Genomic DNA, 17,036 nt, shown 5'->3' with positions numbered 1-17,036 from the left:
GAAATGAAATTTACAGAATGTGCATGTGTAGCTTAATGCCAGTGGAGAAAAGTACAAAGCATTCATTTTGATTAACAGTCTACTTCAAGGTTACATAAATGTGAGAGTGCCGCGCAGCAGTTACACAAAAAAAAGAGAAAATAATATAAAGTCTTTGCTAAAAACTATAAGACAGTTACAGTTTGCATCCTATTCAGAGAAGTGGGGTGGAAAATTTTCCGCCCCACATCTCTGCCTTTAGTGAAAAAGAATGTGGTTTAAGTAGTTCTGAATCAGATTTGCCTCAATGTGGTTCTGAAATGGAACTAATAAGTAGTGCAAGCGATTCTACGATGGAGAGAGTGAAACTGGAGGTGCTGCAATGACCTCAGTGCCTGGTCAAGCGGAGCATGGGGATTGGCAGGGCAGGCACAGGTGCTTCTCCTGTGGCTCCCCGTGTCCAGGGAGAGGCGGGCACAGCTGGAGAAGCCATGGGCAAACCTGTAGCTGCCTGGTTGTGCTTGCCTCTTCCCGGCCAATCCGAATCAGCATCGAAACTCCGAAACTGATTTGGCTGAATTGAAACGGAACAGTGATCTGAAACACCAAAACGAATCACTGTCCCTCTGAAATGGCTGAATCCGAAACGGAAATGAAACATAGCTGTTTTGCAGAGTCCTACCGTCCCATGTAGAGCTGCATAATGGTGACAGTGGGCACAGACCTGGGCTGCATCTATGCCCTGGGAGCCGGGTAAGAGCTATGTGCCAAGCAGGCCCAGTTTTAACTGTGCCTCACTGTTACATGTACCCCCTTTGCCATTTTGATGTGGAGGAAAGCATGAATCTCTTCCTCTCCCCCACTTAGACCTGCCCTCATGTTAGATAAGCAGCTCCTAGGCCAAGCACATACCAACATATCACAAAGAGGCAGTAGCGTGCATGCGTGTGGGAGGGGGGGCACCCCACACTTTGGCACACTTTGGCCACATGCACAGTTAGGGCTGAACTTACATTGCCAGCATGGGTTCCCACTGGAACTTCACAAGTAGTGAGCCCTGAGCTCACCATTTGGTTGAGATGGGTCTGGTTGGAGCCCACAAGGTGAAATCTTGCCGCTCTTTGCCCTTTCCCTCCCTTCCTGCTAAACCTAGCTGCAGGGGAATGGAGGGAATGAGCAATGGCAGTAACACTCACCCCCAGGGCTCTCTGTAGCTACACTAAAGCACGGGCTCCAGGCAGATCTGGCACTGAGAACTCACATGTGACACAGCCAAAGGGGAATGCAGCCACGCTACTGCATCTGTCTAGATCCACGCCTGCAGATGGGGAGTACAGAGGTGATCTGGAGTGGAATGAGCAACATGGAGGGAGGAGGCTTCAGGACACTGGAGCAGTGCTAAGCCCTGGAAAAGTGTTGATTTGCCAGAAAAGCTAGGCTGTGTTGATTGGAGGACAGCACTTGCACTCAGTCAGCCTCCTGCCAGCAGGACTGGGGGCTTTTGAAAAAGGCTGCAGGATGGATCCTGGCAGGTTGCTGTTAAAAACAGTTGGCTTTCTTCACTCTGAGATGCTCATAGTCCTACCTCATTTCTGTGTGCATTTTAAATGACGCATCACTTTGCTGCTAGGGTTTTTTTCTGTTTTCCTCCCCCCACCCACCCCAGCAGACATCCTACTCACCCTGGAACGAAAGCTGAAAGCAGAAACTGCTTTGCTCTTTCCAGTGCCACTCCCAGCTGAACAAAGAGCAGATCTGCACAAGCAGATTCAGTACAGGCTACTCTGGAAACGCAATGGGTCAGGTTCACAATGCTTGTCAGGAAGTCCTGGTCATATGCTATTGGTTTTGCATCTTTCATGTGGCATCTGGCAAGCCCACACCTTATCTTCCCCCTGCATACACCTGCCCCTGATGACAACTCTTCTCCTGACCCCACTGCAGGCTGGTCCCACATGTCTCTAATATATTCTTTGGAGTCAGATGACCACCACACCCTCACCACGTGCTGACCAGTGTCTCTAAGCGCTGGAATGCTTTCTGGTTCCCTTTCAGCTGCCCCCCCCAGCCTGTAACAATCGGGAGCTGGTACAACCTCATTTTTTCCAAACCATTCCACTAATCCATTGTCTAATCTCTTAGCAAAAATTACAGTCAACCCTGCTGACACAACCCTAGACATAACAGCCTATCCTGCCACAGGTAGAGGGGGATCGTGGCAGCCAACCTCCTGCTTCTGTAAAGGTTGTTAAAATACATTAAAGAGATCCCAGGAAGAGAGCCATGCTCCCTGCTACAGAGGAAGGCAACATTCCCCCCCACCCGACACCCAGCGAGAACATATGGACCTGGCCATGGGGTACAATTCTTTCCTGACCCCAAATATGGTGATTGGCCTGACCCTGAGCAGAGGGGCAGGACCCTGTAGCCAGGAACCTCTGGGTTTAAATCTTAGCAGGAGCATTGGCATGTACCAGTCAAAATCCCCAACCTTGTCTACAGCCAGTGCCCAATGCCTCTAAGGAGGGCTTAAAAAAACCCAACCCAAAATACAAAATCCTGACACACAGCTGCAGGGTTGAGGTGGGGGGCAGAATTCCCTCCCAACCCCATGCCATAACCAGCAAAGCCCAGAAGCATGGGAAATACCTATAAAATAGCATAGGCGTAGCTATTCCTATATCACTCCCCAAACCACATGTATGCACACAACCTCCTCCTAGGCACCTCCAGTGTTGAAGAATCCCCACCTGACCTGGGCAGCCTGTTCCACTGTCTCCCTAACAGCTCTAACAGTGAAGAAGCTCTTCCTGATACCCACTTTGCTGCAACTTCAAGCCACTACTCTGCATCCTACTCCACAGCAAGAGAGAAAAGGTATTTCTCCTCTTTTTATGGGAGCCCTTTGAGTATTTGAAGGCTATCATGTCCCTTCCTAAGCACCTTATCTTCAAGCTGAACATGCCTAGCTCCTTCAGCCTCTCTTCGTATGATTTGCTCTCCAAGCCAAGCCCCGTTTTCATCTTTGTCACCTGCCTCTGGACTCTCTCCATGTCCTTTCAAAATGTGGAGCCCAAAACTGCACATAATACTCTAGTGGAGGCCTAAACAATGCTAAGTGTTGACGCACTATTACCTCTCGTGTTTTGCACCTAATGCTTCTGTGGATACCTCCCAAAACTGCAGTCACCTTTTGTGCAGCTGCCCTGAGTCCCATATCCTTTTGTCTTCTGTCATCAGTGACCAGTGCTGTGATCCTGCCAGGTGTCACCCGTTTTGTATTTGTGAGCATTCTTCCCAAGGGGAGCTCCTTGCATTTTCAGCACTGAACTTCACCCTGTTAGCTCCAGCCCAGCTTTCCAATCTGTTGAAATCCTTCTGAAATGCACTCCTGTCCTCCACCTTCTCTCTGTGCGCAGCAGCACCTCCTTTCCCCACCCCCCCATCAAGGGCAGGGGAAGGGAGGGCAGACTTGCTTGAGGGACTTGAAGCAGTCTGCCTTCCTGGAGAGGGAGAAAAACAGGCTGGCAGGCAGGGCACAGCAATACCAACAGCTCAGGTTGCTCCTCCTGCACCCCCCCTTTCCAAAATCTTTGATCTTCCCCTACCATGAAGGCAGGTGAACTTTTGCATGACATAGGTAAGAGAGCAGGGATACATTACCCTCAGCCCTGAAAGAGTCTGCTCCTGCACAGCATGTAGGGGAACATCTCTTTCCTCCCTTTGTGGCTGCACCTCTGAGCCAGTCCAACTCTGTGCAACACCTTACGCACTACCGAACAGTCCGTCTCCCCTCCCACCCCATTGCCAGCTGTGAAGAAGTGGGATGGCCCTAGCCTGGACACCCCCTCCCTTTCAGACTGATGAGCAAGGATCCTGGTTTGCTCTGTTCAGAAATTCTACAATCTCTCATCAAAAACCCAAATTATCCAATTAAAACATCCAAAATTCACATTTTTTTGTGATTAAAATGAAGCCCTATATATACAGGTATCAGTTGAACACAATATTTTATTCCTATATTTACAATATTAAAGCAATTTGGAAGCCTACCAGTGCCTCATTCATTATAAGAAAATAAATTCTAAATACTTATATATTTTGGTGGGTTTGTAAGAGCTCTGCCTGCCCCCTTTTCTCACCAGGATGTGAGTCCAGCTTCAGCAGTGCCCCAGCCCTTCCCCCCCTCAACTGTTTTCTGGTGCTGAGTAGCCCTAATATACTGGTACCACTCATTCCCAAGCCACCATACCCCCCACAGCCCTGCCGGAGGGAGCTCCCAGTTGCTAAGGCTATGGTGGCCGCTGCAGCTGAAGAGGAGCATGGAGACCTGTTTCTCCTCCTGCGAGCAGGATGGCTGGAGCCTAGCAGACCCTGTCGTGGACAGGAAAGGACGTGCTGTGGGTTCAGGGCTCCCTACCCCGCTGCCCTTCCCCCTGGAGATGTTGTGCTGCCACCGCCACCACAGGGAGCCCCCACCAGCTGCTCTACAATGGTGAGGTACCCCATGGCCACCCAGAAGCAGCAGGGTGTAAGGGGCACCACACCTTGGCAGCATGGCTAGCACAGAGGTCCTGGTAGCAGCAGCCCCACTCCACCCTCCCATGCCAGGTCCCACTCACTGAGCCATACAAGGCAGCAGGGCTGGGAGTCCCAAACCCCCAGCAGGCAGCCTGCATCATTCCCTGCCCCATGTAGAAATCTGCACCCCTCCTCCATGGGAATGCACACAACAGTGGGGAGCCAACCCTTGCACCACCCCTGGAATGAGCCACCTGTGGCTCCATCCCACTCCCCCAGCCAGGCCCTGTGGCTGAACATTTCTGTCCTGGCTGGGTAGCACCCCCAGCTGCCAACCCTGCCCCACTCCCTGTGCTTTTCTCCCACAGTGGTTTCCTGTGCTCTTCTCCTTTAAAGGAGAAATTCCACATTTTTCCATGGCAAACAAAAAACCCAGATCCCTCCTGTTAAGTAATGAAATGGCTAACAGTATTGAGACTTAGAATATCGCTGATGTCTGAAGCAACATGCATTACATGGGGCAGCTTTCACTGCTCAGAACTATTCATGGCTCTTCATAGATTGGCAAAACTGTATCAGTAAACATTTACTTCACAACTTGAAGGTTCCCTATGCCACTAGCTGGAGACTGACTTCCTTTTCTTTTTAAAAGTCAAAACCAGAAAACAACTGGAAAATCACTGCCAACCCAAGCAGGCAATGCCACACTTGAGGAAAAACTGTCCCTGACAGCAATGGGGACTCTGACAGCTACTCAGAAGTCTGCTTGGGCAGGCAGATCTGCAACTGCAGGAGTTTAAGCTCTAGAACAGCATATAGTTAGTGTTCATTTTGCAAGCCTTCCCACCACACAATTTTGAGCAGTTATTTTTTATCACTATTCTACTGCCTCGTCTCCCAACTCCAGTCCTAGAAGCTTAGGGCATGTGTATTGGAAGAGGGTGGACAAGGCTGTGGAGGGTCTAGGCTGTCCCAGGCCTGGCTTGGGCAGAAGGTTTCTGGGCAGAAACAGTTATACTGCTGGGTCCTGAAGCATAGCTCAGAGCCAGATCGCCATAGAGAGCTCTGCCTGAGGCACACGGACTAAGTGTCAGAAACAGTGTTTAGCACAGTTTATGTAAAAGTGAAACAATGATCCTGGAGCAGCAAGGCTCGGGTGCAGGCAACCTGAAGTTTGGAGCATAATTAAGACTGCCAGATGCCCTAACCAGGAGCATGCATCAGTCTCACTAAGAGAGAGGTATGAAGTGACAGGTAGTTGCATGAGCAGAAACCTTCAAGAAGCAATGCAAGCTCCCAATTGCAGTGGGAGTCTAGCATGGGAAAAAACACACTAAACTTTCCAAAATGGCAAAATCTGAATTTAATTTACAATGTAGTAAAGGTTACAGGTAAAAAGCTAAACAGAAAGCATGAAAAGGCCTATTACACAAATGTACAAACCTCATGGTGTCAGGCCCCATCCTGTACTGGCCTGTAAAGGCTTCAGAGCTCTGAAATAATGAGAGCTGGTACAATCCCAGGGACGAGAAGAGCTTCAAAAGTGACAAGCAGTAAAGTTCCCTTTCCCAAGGGAGATCTTGCAAGAAGTCACTTGTAAAAATAAAGTACTGTTCAATTTTTACTTGCCCTAACTACTTACACCCTAAAGAATTGTCTTCAAAACACAGACTGGCAGGAAAGAGGAAGTCCTGAAGCCTAGGAAAAAATAAAGCTGAAAATCAAAAGAATTAGTCTGAAGTGCAACATGTAAAGTACTTGGAATGAAAGAAGATGAACAAGAGCCATTTTAGCTAGCTGAGCCAAATGGGATTGAGGTGGGGGGAGGGGGATGGGGCAGAGAGGGAGGAACAGAGAGAGAGAGGGAGGGAAGAATAGAGAGGAACATCAACCCAATCCTGGATTACCAGCTCATTTTTATCATATATCATGACAGAAGTTTTCATTCTGTAGTTTACAGAAGCAAAAGCCATATTGATTTTTGGAACAGCTGTCCAAAAGAGTACAAGAGTGTACAACCAGATGGGATACGTTAAAAGGAACAGTCTCTCTGATGGCAGTTACATTTTCAAAATACTAGCTTGCCAAGCAGCTACCTGCACTGGTGGACTTCTGGGAGAGGACAGTTATGTTTAAGTGCACATAACCTGGAGAAATTCCCCGAATAGTACTTTGAGTAAGTACTTGAGCTATGCTATACTATGCTATGCTAAATGATACAAAGACTGCCCACAAATATTTAAAATACAAAATAATATATGAATGCATTCATACAGTTTGGGGAACCTACGCTTTGTGGGGCTAGAGGGAATATCCAACTCAAAATTCCCATTTTGTTTGAAATGAAAGAACACTCATATCAAACCACAGAGTGCCGCACACCCAAACTAGGAAAACTGATTTGGTTCAGATGCACTTAATTTTCATCAGAAAACTGGGTTCACTTTAGAAATATGCTAGCTTTTTTTTTCAACCCATCCCCCATTTTAACAAGGAAAAGGACAATAATGTAGAAAACTGCATGTGGTTTTAGTTATTAAAGACAACATAGAAACTATGAGAACAATCCAATGCTGCTGACTATTTTTCACAAACTGTCATGCCTCTCATGCTCTATGATTGTCAATTTAAAGGGTCCCCTCCCAGACACAGATAGAAACGCAAAAAAGGATATTTCACTTGTGTTGAAAGGTTCACATATGTCCTTATGTGTGTTATAAGACGGCTGAGACTACAATGGTATTTGCCATTTCTTTGCTATTTGCTTTTCAGGTGTAACAGAATGTTTAGAGAAAACTGTCTACTTAGTTTCAGTTTTACTTTTCTGACCACATCTCCAGTCCTTGTGAGAGCATTAGATGTACTCATGTTCAAGATGGCAAATACAACAAGAGAATGCTTGCACTCAAACAGAAACCTGTTGTAAGGTTTTGTAAAAGTAAAAATGAAAGTTATTTTACTTATATCATTTAGTAATTGTTTAAATTTACTCCTAATGACTTGATTAAGTATTGAATTTAGGTGTGACCCTGCAAGCACTGACTTCTGAAGTAGTGTGAACTACTATGAACGCTATAACTGGAGTCAAGTTACTCACAGTATAAGCACTACACCTAGTCTTGTGTGTTTACAGGATTATGTTAAAAAGTCTGAGGCCTAAATTACTTGACACTATCCCTTTATTCTCACCAGGCTTATTGACTCTGAAGTTTATCTCTATATTAATGGCAAAGAGAAAAGGCTGCTAGACAATTTGGTTCAAAAGTAGGTGAGATATGTATTTTTACATTCATATAAAAAAGTTCTGAAGACAGATCTTTAAGGGATAAATCACCCTTCCGTTCTGGATATTACGTGCAGTTAGGACATAAATTTAAAAAAGACGATACTGCACACAAACAGTTTCTCAAGTTCATCACCCCCCGCCCCCAAACGAAGCCCATCTCAGATCAGTAGAGAAGGGGTGGGCTTCTTGCCTGGCCAGGCCTCCTTTGCATATTTCTTCTTCTTGGGTTCATTCACAGCTTCAGGATTAAAGACAGCAGGGTTCGGGGCAGGGTTCATGTTAACTGTTGATGGCACAACGGGAGTCAAGTCCACATCAGGGGCTAGATTAGGGTACGGCATGGGCAGGCCTCCAATCAGTGCTGTCCCATGAACGCCATGCGACTGGGAACCTGCCTCATTGTGGGTGGGAGGTAAGCCACCATATAATCCTCCACTGTAGGGGAAGTTTTGCATGCGCCGTGTTGAAGATTCATCTGTGGTCAGTGAGCCCGAGTTTTCCATCCGTTTTTTCTGCAGTTGGACAGAATAAAGTATTTAAAGAACTATTTAGTATTTAACAATAGAATAAGTTATTCCAGTTCCCATCTATAACCTTCTAGCACAGCAGTACCCAGCCTTCATGGCATGCCACAAATTAAACTCTCACCCCTCCGTGATGGTTGATTTGATATCTGCCCCCCTACAGGTGTACCTGATAGATTTTACCTTGGGGTGCTGGACTGGAGGCAAGGGGACTCAAGCCTCCAGATGCTTGGAGAAAAAGCATCACTGTCAAGAGCTAGGTTAACCATCCCCTGGCCTGCCAATCACTACAGGTTTATATGGCAAGCAAAGATCCAAAGCCCTGAATTTGTTGGCAGCTGTTAAGTGAGGAAATGGTTATCTTGGCTCTGGATGGTGACACCTGACACTCCCTCTCGCATCAATATCAAGCCCCTTTGCCTCCAATTCCAGTGTCTTTTTACTGAGCATCTAGGCCTCATGTACCATGCAATAGCTGCCTGTGCTACTTGTAGCACGTGTGTGGTGGGTTGGCCACCTTTATTCTAAAACTTTCACCACGCTGGAAATTGACCAGTATTTCCTACTTGTTTTTTGCCATTTACCACTAAGCCAAAAGGCATTTTAAGGACAAACATACTGATCTAACATTTTGTAAAATGGCCTAAACTTGAATTTACAGTCCTGACACTTCTTTTAACCAAGGTAACTGGAGGTAAATAGGCACAAACTTTTGGTCACTTGCTTTTTAAATAACTGAAATATTTCCATCTCTAGTATGCTACTTTTAAGAGAACAATTCATACAGGAATTATGGACTACCACTGTAGTTTCTTGTTGATAGCTTTAGAAATGATTCGTTACCTTAACTGGGACTACTGCTGTCTGTACCATGTTTCTGAAACGCCCAACGGAGGGGTCCACATCCTCTGTAAGAATGACACATTCAGTAAAAAAGCTGGAAACAGTTGGCATATGGCACACAAGGGGATTTATGACGAATCAGTACCTTCTCTTTACGAAGCTGGGATTCTAAGAGTTGTGTTTGGTCAGGCAAATCTACAGAGATGAATTAAAATGTACTGGTGGGGCCATCTAGTGGCAGCACCAAACACTGGCTCCTGGGTTTGAAGTTGGGAGGGTTTGTTGCAGAGCTTCTGGGGTCAGGCTACCTGATCATGCTTAAATTTTAATTTTTCCCATGGTTTTAACAGCCAAAATCCTCAAATGAGAAGCAAGGTACTTAGTGCTACTCTTACTGCTTAACAGTTGAAGTGGTAATGACTAGTTCATGAAGGACCCAAGGGGCAGTCAGTAGAAGTTAGTGAGAAATCTCCAAAATCTACTACAATAAAATCCCTGCTATCTGGCATGAGTGGGCAATGCCAGGTGCTGGTTATGTAAAAATTCTGGTTACCTGAGGCAGATAACCTGGAGTGGAGGGGTGGGAGTGACTGCACGTGGAGTAGGGAGTGGTGGTAGCACTTTCCTATTAACTTGCTTGTCATAGGAATCCTAATGGGGTAGAGTAGCACTGTCGAGTTTTGAGGAGAGAAAAGCAAACTCACCTGGATTTATTATCTCATCATCATCACTGAATGTCACTCTTGAGTTCTTCCGTTTTCTCTTTGGTCTCTGGATATCCAAATTCCCTTCTTCTATGGTAAGAGTTGAAATTCTCTTGTTATGGGCTGTGTTAAACTCTGTCAGGTTCTAAGGAAACATTCATGGAATAAACGGTCGGTATGGCTGTAACGTATGCAAATCTAACCATGCACCTGTGCTAGTTAACAGCAAAACACAGCATCAAATGAAGAAAAGGTATGACGGCCAGCATCAATGCACTGTTCTCTGCCCCACTGTCAGCCTGATCTTCACTAGCTGAATGCAGGTGATAAGGCTACAATGGCTCCTGATAGCATGAGCAATAGGGTTGGGAAACTGCTATTGACCTGGTAAAAGAGCATGATTGGGTGTTTGTAAGCAAATATCCAAGGCCTGACATAAGGACTCCTGGAAAGCAGCACAAAGACAAGCCTGCTGTTGTGGAATAAGATAGCTTGTGAATGCCTACCAGCAGCAAACGCCTCTTAAACAACCTTCAAGACCAGGAAATGTAGAGACCTAATATCACTAACTAAAGGACATGAATATCATCCATCTAGAACAGGAGTGGGCAAAATATGCCCTGTGGGCCAGATGCAACCTGCCAACCAACTGGATCTGATCTGCAGCTGGGTACCTGTGCCATATTCCTGCCTGCGCCCACTGGCCCAAGCCCTAACCAGCATGTGCAGCATCTGGTGTGGCTGCTCCCGGTGCTGCTCTGCTCCCCTTGCCTCTAGCAGGAAACGCCCAGCCGAAGCTTCCCCTCTGTCCACCTGGTGCAGTGCAGCAGGGGCAGGAGTGGGAGGAAGAGCTGCCGCTGGAGGCGAGGGGAGCAGAACAGCACCTGGCCAGCTGCAGCTGTACCAGGAACCACCATGCTGCAAGCTAAGTGTGCTGACCCAGGCGCAGGCTGGCTGGGCTGTTCTGTTCCTCTTGCCTCCATTGATGGCTCCTCCTCTTGCTCCTGCCTCTGCCCCTCTGAGTGGAGGGGGAGGTTCAGATGGGAAGCTCCTGCCTCAGTGCATGGGGCTCCAGGTTCAGTTCCTGGCTGCCTTCCACCCACTCTGCCCACCCAATGTGAAGAGCAGCTGCTCTGCTGCCCTCACCTCCATCCTGCCCCCTGTTGCACTAATATGAGTGGGCAGGTGGGAGAAGCTTCAGCCAGGTGGCTCACGCTGAAGGTGAGGGGAGCAAAGCAGCATCCAGCTGGCTGCAGCCGAACCAGGAATAGACCCACCAGAAGCTGTGCACAGGCCAGGCCCAGCCCAGGGGGCCCACAGCATGGGCTGCCCCAGGTAGGGCTCAACCCCACGTGGAGCACCATGAGAACAGCCAGACCCCGCCACCCAGGCAAGCTCTGGTGCACGTGCCCCCTGCCTCCCGATCCCTCCCCTCCCATCTGGCTGGCTCCCAGGACCTAACACCCAGGCAGCTCCTCCCTCCCCCCAACAACATGCCTCTCACTCCCATACACACCCCACCACAGGGCAGGAGCAGGCAGGGAGCAGACCGCAGCTCAGCCCAGGCCCCTGCCCTGAGCTGTCACCACCCTGAGACCTAGCCCAATGATCTTGACTTCACCTGCCCCACTCCTAAAACAGCTCCCTGCCCACCCAAAGCCCCACAAAGGTGGTGAGAGGGTGCTGACCCAGCCTGTGACAGCTCAGCATAACTCCATATGTGGCCCTTGGGCCCAAATAACTGCCCACCCGATCTAGAATCTCAATATTCTGCAGTGCTCACATCAAGCTCTGTCTCTTCCTCTGGCAGGCCCAGCAAGCCTTTGAGCTCCTCATCTTCACCGCCCATCTTCTCATCTCCTTTAACTGCTGATGGCAGTGTCTGAGGCTTCTCTCGCAGAGTGTATGCTCGTGTAGAGGCACCAAATGAAACCGTGGAGTCAATGGGAATCTGTTGGGGTTTGTGAGGTTCCAAACGTATATGACCCAAGAATGTACCATGTGCTGAAGAGAACATCAGAATGGAAAAGAAACAGTTCGTCAGCTGTCACTGAGGTGTCTGGGATTTCCAACATTCCAGCTTAGCTATCGAGAAATTCAGCACCTGTGCCTTGAGTTTTGTGTCACTGAGGTAACTTCATACAGCAAACTCTTTCATTCAAGCACTGGACAAACACCCAGCCTCTGAAGTGTCAGCTCTTCCCAACAAGTCAGGAGTAAAAGTGACAAGTGCCATTCCATTTCAGGATTCCTTTAACTCCTACGGTAACCCACCTATATCCACCCTTTTCATAGAGAAGGGACCTCCCCTGGGCTCCAGCTTTTGGAAAACTGCCCTACTGAATGGTAATGCCCTTTCAATGAGAATTATGAAGAAACTTCTGATGTAGTTAAGAAGGAAATCAGGAAACTTCTTCCTCTCCTTCAACTACTCCAGAGCCTAGAAAATTGTACATTTCATGCTGGATGAGGAAGAGGTCACATGAGTAATACAAGCATTATTCAGCCCCAGCTGAACATATACGCGTTATTCAGCCCCAGCTTGACCTAGTCTCAGGATGCTGATCCAGATTGTCATCACCTAGCACCTGGTATGTGCAAATGGAAAATACCAGGGCTCTGTGGACACTCAAGAATGTTTTGGTACTCGGATATAAAATTTCTACTGAGCGACAAGATTTCTGTCATTCAATCTTTCACACACAAACATTCTTCAGAAGATCTTTGAAATCCAACTTACAAACAAACCACCCCACACTGTCCCTGGTTAAACTTTAAGTTACTTACTGCTGTTAAGATCTATGAGGAAAACCCTTTTAAGATGTTTGTGATAGACCAAAGCAGCATGGACCCGAGAGCAGGACTGGTGATCAATGGTAAAATCGCACAGATCAGGGTTTCTCCCAAACAGATAATACTTCTTCTCATCAATGATCAGTTTCTGAGGTAGAATATCAAATAAATAGCAGCATTACCTTATCAGATGCATGCAGTCTCCCCGATCTTCCTAAAAACAGACTTGAGAAAATAAAGCAAACAAAGGAAAACCCACCCTAATCAGACAATCTTTAATACCCTAGTAGAAAAATATTATACACTGAATAATACATGGACTCTATAAACTAAAGTCTGTCTGGTATTTCAATTCTGTTTTGAATTTATTAAACAACTCAAGCATCACCCTATGTAGAACCTCAGCAACTAAAGATGAAAGAAATTTACTGACTCTGCTATAATCTCTGTTCACAAGGCCAGAGCTTTCAGCATAGATTTATGTCTCCATTTACCCCACAGCATCCTGTAGCTCCAATTAGCTGGTTTATCCTAGTACTGGTCTATTCTAGAAATCATTTGAGCTTTCTTCTTCTTAATTAATTCTAGTTCCATGGTGTAAACATGAATAAAGTCTTATTTCAGTGGCTTAAAGTTGGGTATTTGAGAAACCCCCTTTATATAAATCCTAAAAAACCCACAAAGAAACAAATTCCAAGATTCAATACCCTAATGTCCACAGAGCACACTTCCATTAACAAGTGGCATCAGCATAAGAACTTCTCTGTTGCCAAATACTGTAATTTGGAAATGCTAAACAGTAGGGGTGCACTGATAGAGATTTTGGGGTTATCGATAATCAATATTTAAGGAGGCCCCATAGACCCCATGCCTCCACCCCCTGGAGTTGTCAGCTTCTTGCACTAACCCTCACTGCTGATCTCTAGCCCCTCTGCAGAAGGGTGAGCACATATGTGGTAGAGTAGCAGCAGGCTCTGCAGTGGCAGGGAACACTGCAGTGAGGATGGGCAGAACAGCGCATCTCTGTACCACTGGCTTCCCCATGCCATATTAAGGTTTTGCAGGCCATACTGGATCATTTTGCAGGCTGCATCCAGCCTGCAGGCCATAGGTCACGACTTCCGCTTTAGGGGATTTTTTCAAATTTCAGTAAATAATCCCTCCTAACCACAGAATGTTTCAAGGTGATGGCATCCTAAAGGGAGTAAGTTAATATCATCTTGTGTGCAAAGCAGCTTCTTAATTTATGAAATCTTAGCTGGGCACCTCTTAGCTTTCTACTGAATTTTGGAGTCTCATATGCCAAACACTTAACACTCCAATTCACCTGCAAAAATGTTACCATTTTTTGTAAGTCAAGTTGTTCCTAGAATCATTCCTTAATATAGGAATATAAAACTGGAGAAGGCTTAATCCTTCATCCCACTCCCCCACTCCCACTCTTAAATTCCATTTTTTGCTCTCCAGATTGCCAGTTTCATTATTAATGATAGTGCCTGCAACATATCCATGTTCCAGGTACAATCATATCCTAAAGTCCTATAGTTGCAGGGGGAAGAAACAGGTAACTCCATCCCGCTCATTCTGTGACAATTCACTAAATCATACAACAAGCAAGCAGCAGAACACAGAATGTGACCACATGTATCTTGATTTCTATTTTTACGCCTTATTCACACACACATTATATGGCCTCATTTTCTACAAAATCACTTTGTGAAACCACATCTAATTAGTTGTCCATTATAACCTTTAAAGTTCTTTCAGCAGTAATCTGCTTTTCAGATTACTCTGCCGCATTGAATTTTTATTTCAAATTAATTTGCCCCAAATGTATTAACCTACATTTTTCTGAGCTGAATTTCATGTTCCAGCCTACATTTTTGTCCCTCTAATCTGAATTTCTCTAGCCTCCTCCTACTTCCAGCTTCTCACAATTTAGTATCCAGTAATGAATATTTAGTGAATTCCAGCTGTTTATTCCCTCTGCTAGATCACTAACAAAAAGACGTAATAAAGACCAGAAAAAATCCTCGCTCTAATACCACACATTTTTATTTATCACAAATCCCTTCATAACTGGTCCCACAACCAGCTTTCAATCAACAAGAGGGTGCTCATATCTAGGCCACTTTGAACAAGTTTTTGGCGCATTATTTCATGAGATGTCAGGCACTATGTTATCAGTTTCTGTATTCTAGCCACCTACAGATTAGGTCACCTGGATCCAACAATTATTCCTTGCTCACATTCCCCATATAATCTCTTATTTGTACCTCATGAATTGCAGTTGGCATTAACTTTTCTTTAACTCCAAGCTGACAAATATAAATTCTGATAGAGCAGAATTTAAAAAGGAGTCAGGTTTCTCAGCCATTCCTGAAGCACGATTTAACCATCTTACCTTAAAATCAACATCATGTATATTTTAAACAACACTTCCTATTGTTGTTCGCTCCTCTGGCTAGTACTATTTTACTAGCTTTTCCTTGAAAAGCTGAAAAGATTCTGATTTGTTTGGTTATCTCCCTATTTCATAGAAAATCTTCTGAAGACCTCATATAATTTTATCTACATATTCCTTTGTGAATGTTGCCTTGCGTCCACCTTATTCTTTTAATAATTTGCTGGGAGATATTTGGTTAGTATCTGTTATGACTCCCCAAAGCTTTTATACCAGTTCTAAAAGTGCCTTACTCACAAGCTATAATTCCCTATTTGCTTTTCCAGTATTCACTATTTTTGTGCTACTGAATTCTGTGATCCCATGTTTTATCATGCAAAAAGTATATGGAGCTTCCATCTCCTCCCAGTAACTCCCTCCAACTGGGTGAACAGAACCAGATGTGAACATGCTGATCCCCATGAGTAAAGCCTCTTGTAACATTCAGTGCCATAAGAACTAATCTAAGAATTTTTCACACCTCTCGTCTAGTTCCAAAGGACTGGACAAATCCTATGTGTTCATTTGTAACTGTCTGAACTCAGGGTAAAAACATTATCAGCATTTTGCATGTACTTTGCCAAGATGCAAACATCATCATACACTAATACAGTGAAACTTCATGAAAACTTTACAGCCTCATTTCACCACATGGAATGTGCTAAAAATACATCTGTGCCTCTGAGTTATAACCCAGTGTGATCCTCCACACAGTGAGCTTAAATACTGCATGGCTGTTTGTTTTGATGTTGCACTTCTCAGACCCAGCAATCACGAAGTGCATCTCAGAGCTCTATAGAAATCTGAGATACAGATAGCTTGGTTAGTATCAAGTGCTTAGTTCACTCCAACTCTCAGCCTATTTTGCTAGCAGTAACAATGTCAGAGAAACTGGAATATAGATATGCAGGACAACTGAAAGATGATTCTTCACACTGAAGTTGTTGGAAATGGCTTATATTTGGTAGAAAGGCAAGATGAAAGATTACAACACAACACAGGAGACTTAGATTAGGGACACCAGGTCCTCACTAATTAAATGCGTTAAGAACTTATTACTGGACTGTGCTCTTCCTACACAAGCCAGAGACAACATAATACCTGCCCTACGGAGCTTATGTTCTAAATAGACCATACAGAGGAGCAGGTGATGGGAGAACACAATGTGATAAAAAGAACCTGAAGAGTGATAGCTTGTCTATTCAAGAAACTTACTGAAAAAACTAGGGTATGAATGTAAAATCCAATATTTACACTGCATTACTCCCTATGTGGACACCTATTCAAAATTAAGAATGCCTTTTATGTTTCAGTTTCATCAGCTTCCTATAAGAAGGCTCTCCCAGTAAGGCAATGAACTTTTTTATACTGTGGACCAGCAAACTGTAGACCAGAAGTGACTAGCATACTGAGGACCATCAGCCATGCCTTTGTGGTCCGGTGGTTGGGAACCTTTCCAGTAAGGAACAGCATTCATACAGGGTGCTTCTTCCAGCCTGGCTTAAGTTCCTGCAACATGACATACATACAAACCTGTGACTAGAGCAGTGATTCTGTACCAGGGCACTGCTGTACTCTGGGGTGCTGCAAGCCCCTTGCAAGGATGCTGTGGTGCCAGCACCACCAAGACCAGGTGAAAGTGCCCAGCGCACCTTGTGTGGAGTCTGACCAAGAAATACCACAGCAGAAGCAGGCTGCCTGCATCAGGTTTATCAAATAAACAAAGCATGCAGGAGTGCCTGCTCCTACTGTAGCTGCTTCTTGGCCAGGCTGTGCACTCACAGGACATGCATGGGGCACTTTCACCTAGCAGCAGCAATTATTACAGTACCCAGCAAAAGGTAAGCCGAGTCAGTACAATATTTCATAGATTTCATAGACATCAGGGCTGGAAGGGACCTCGGGAGATCATCGAGTCCAGCCCCCTGCCCAAAGGGCAGGAA

General features: G+C 45.6%; 1 protein-coding gene across 1 annotated transcript in view; it reads right to left on the bottom strand.

Moving 5' to 3' along the window:
- Nucleotides 1-5,844: 5,844 nt before the first annotated feature.
- Nucleotides 5,845-17,036, bottom strand: part of PPP1R8 (protein phosphatase 1 regulatory subunit 8) — a 24,404-nt gene continuing 13,212 nt past the window's right edge. Inside the window, exons 4-8 of the mRNA XM_019547875.1 lie at nt 12,645-12,798; nt 11,641-11,861; nt 9,858-10,002; nt 9,154-9,218; nt 5,845-8,298 (exon numbers count right to left, since the gene is read on the bottom strand). Of these exons, the coding sequence (XP_019403420.1) occupies nt 7,945-8,298; nt 9,154-9,218; nt 9,858-10,002; nt 11,641-11,861; nt 12,645-12,798 (939 nt within the window). The 3' untranslated portion in view covers nt 5,845-7,944. The remainder of the gene's footprint in view (nt 8,299-9,153; nt 9,219-9,857; nt 10,003-11,640; nt 11,862-12,644; nt 12,799-17,036) is intronic.

This window comes from Crocodylus porosus, unplaced genomic scaffold, assembly GCF_001723895.1.
Source record: "Crocodylus porosus isolate Cpor-Errol unplaced genomic scaffold, CroPor_comp1, whole genome shotgun sequence".
NCBI lineage: Eukaryota > Metazoa > Chordata > Crocodylia > Crocodylidae > Crocodylus > Crocodylus porosus.
Note: the sequence above shows the minus strand (reverse complement) of the source record. Positions and strands in the feature narration are given on the sequence as shown.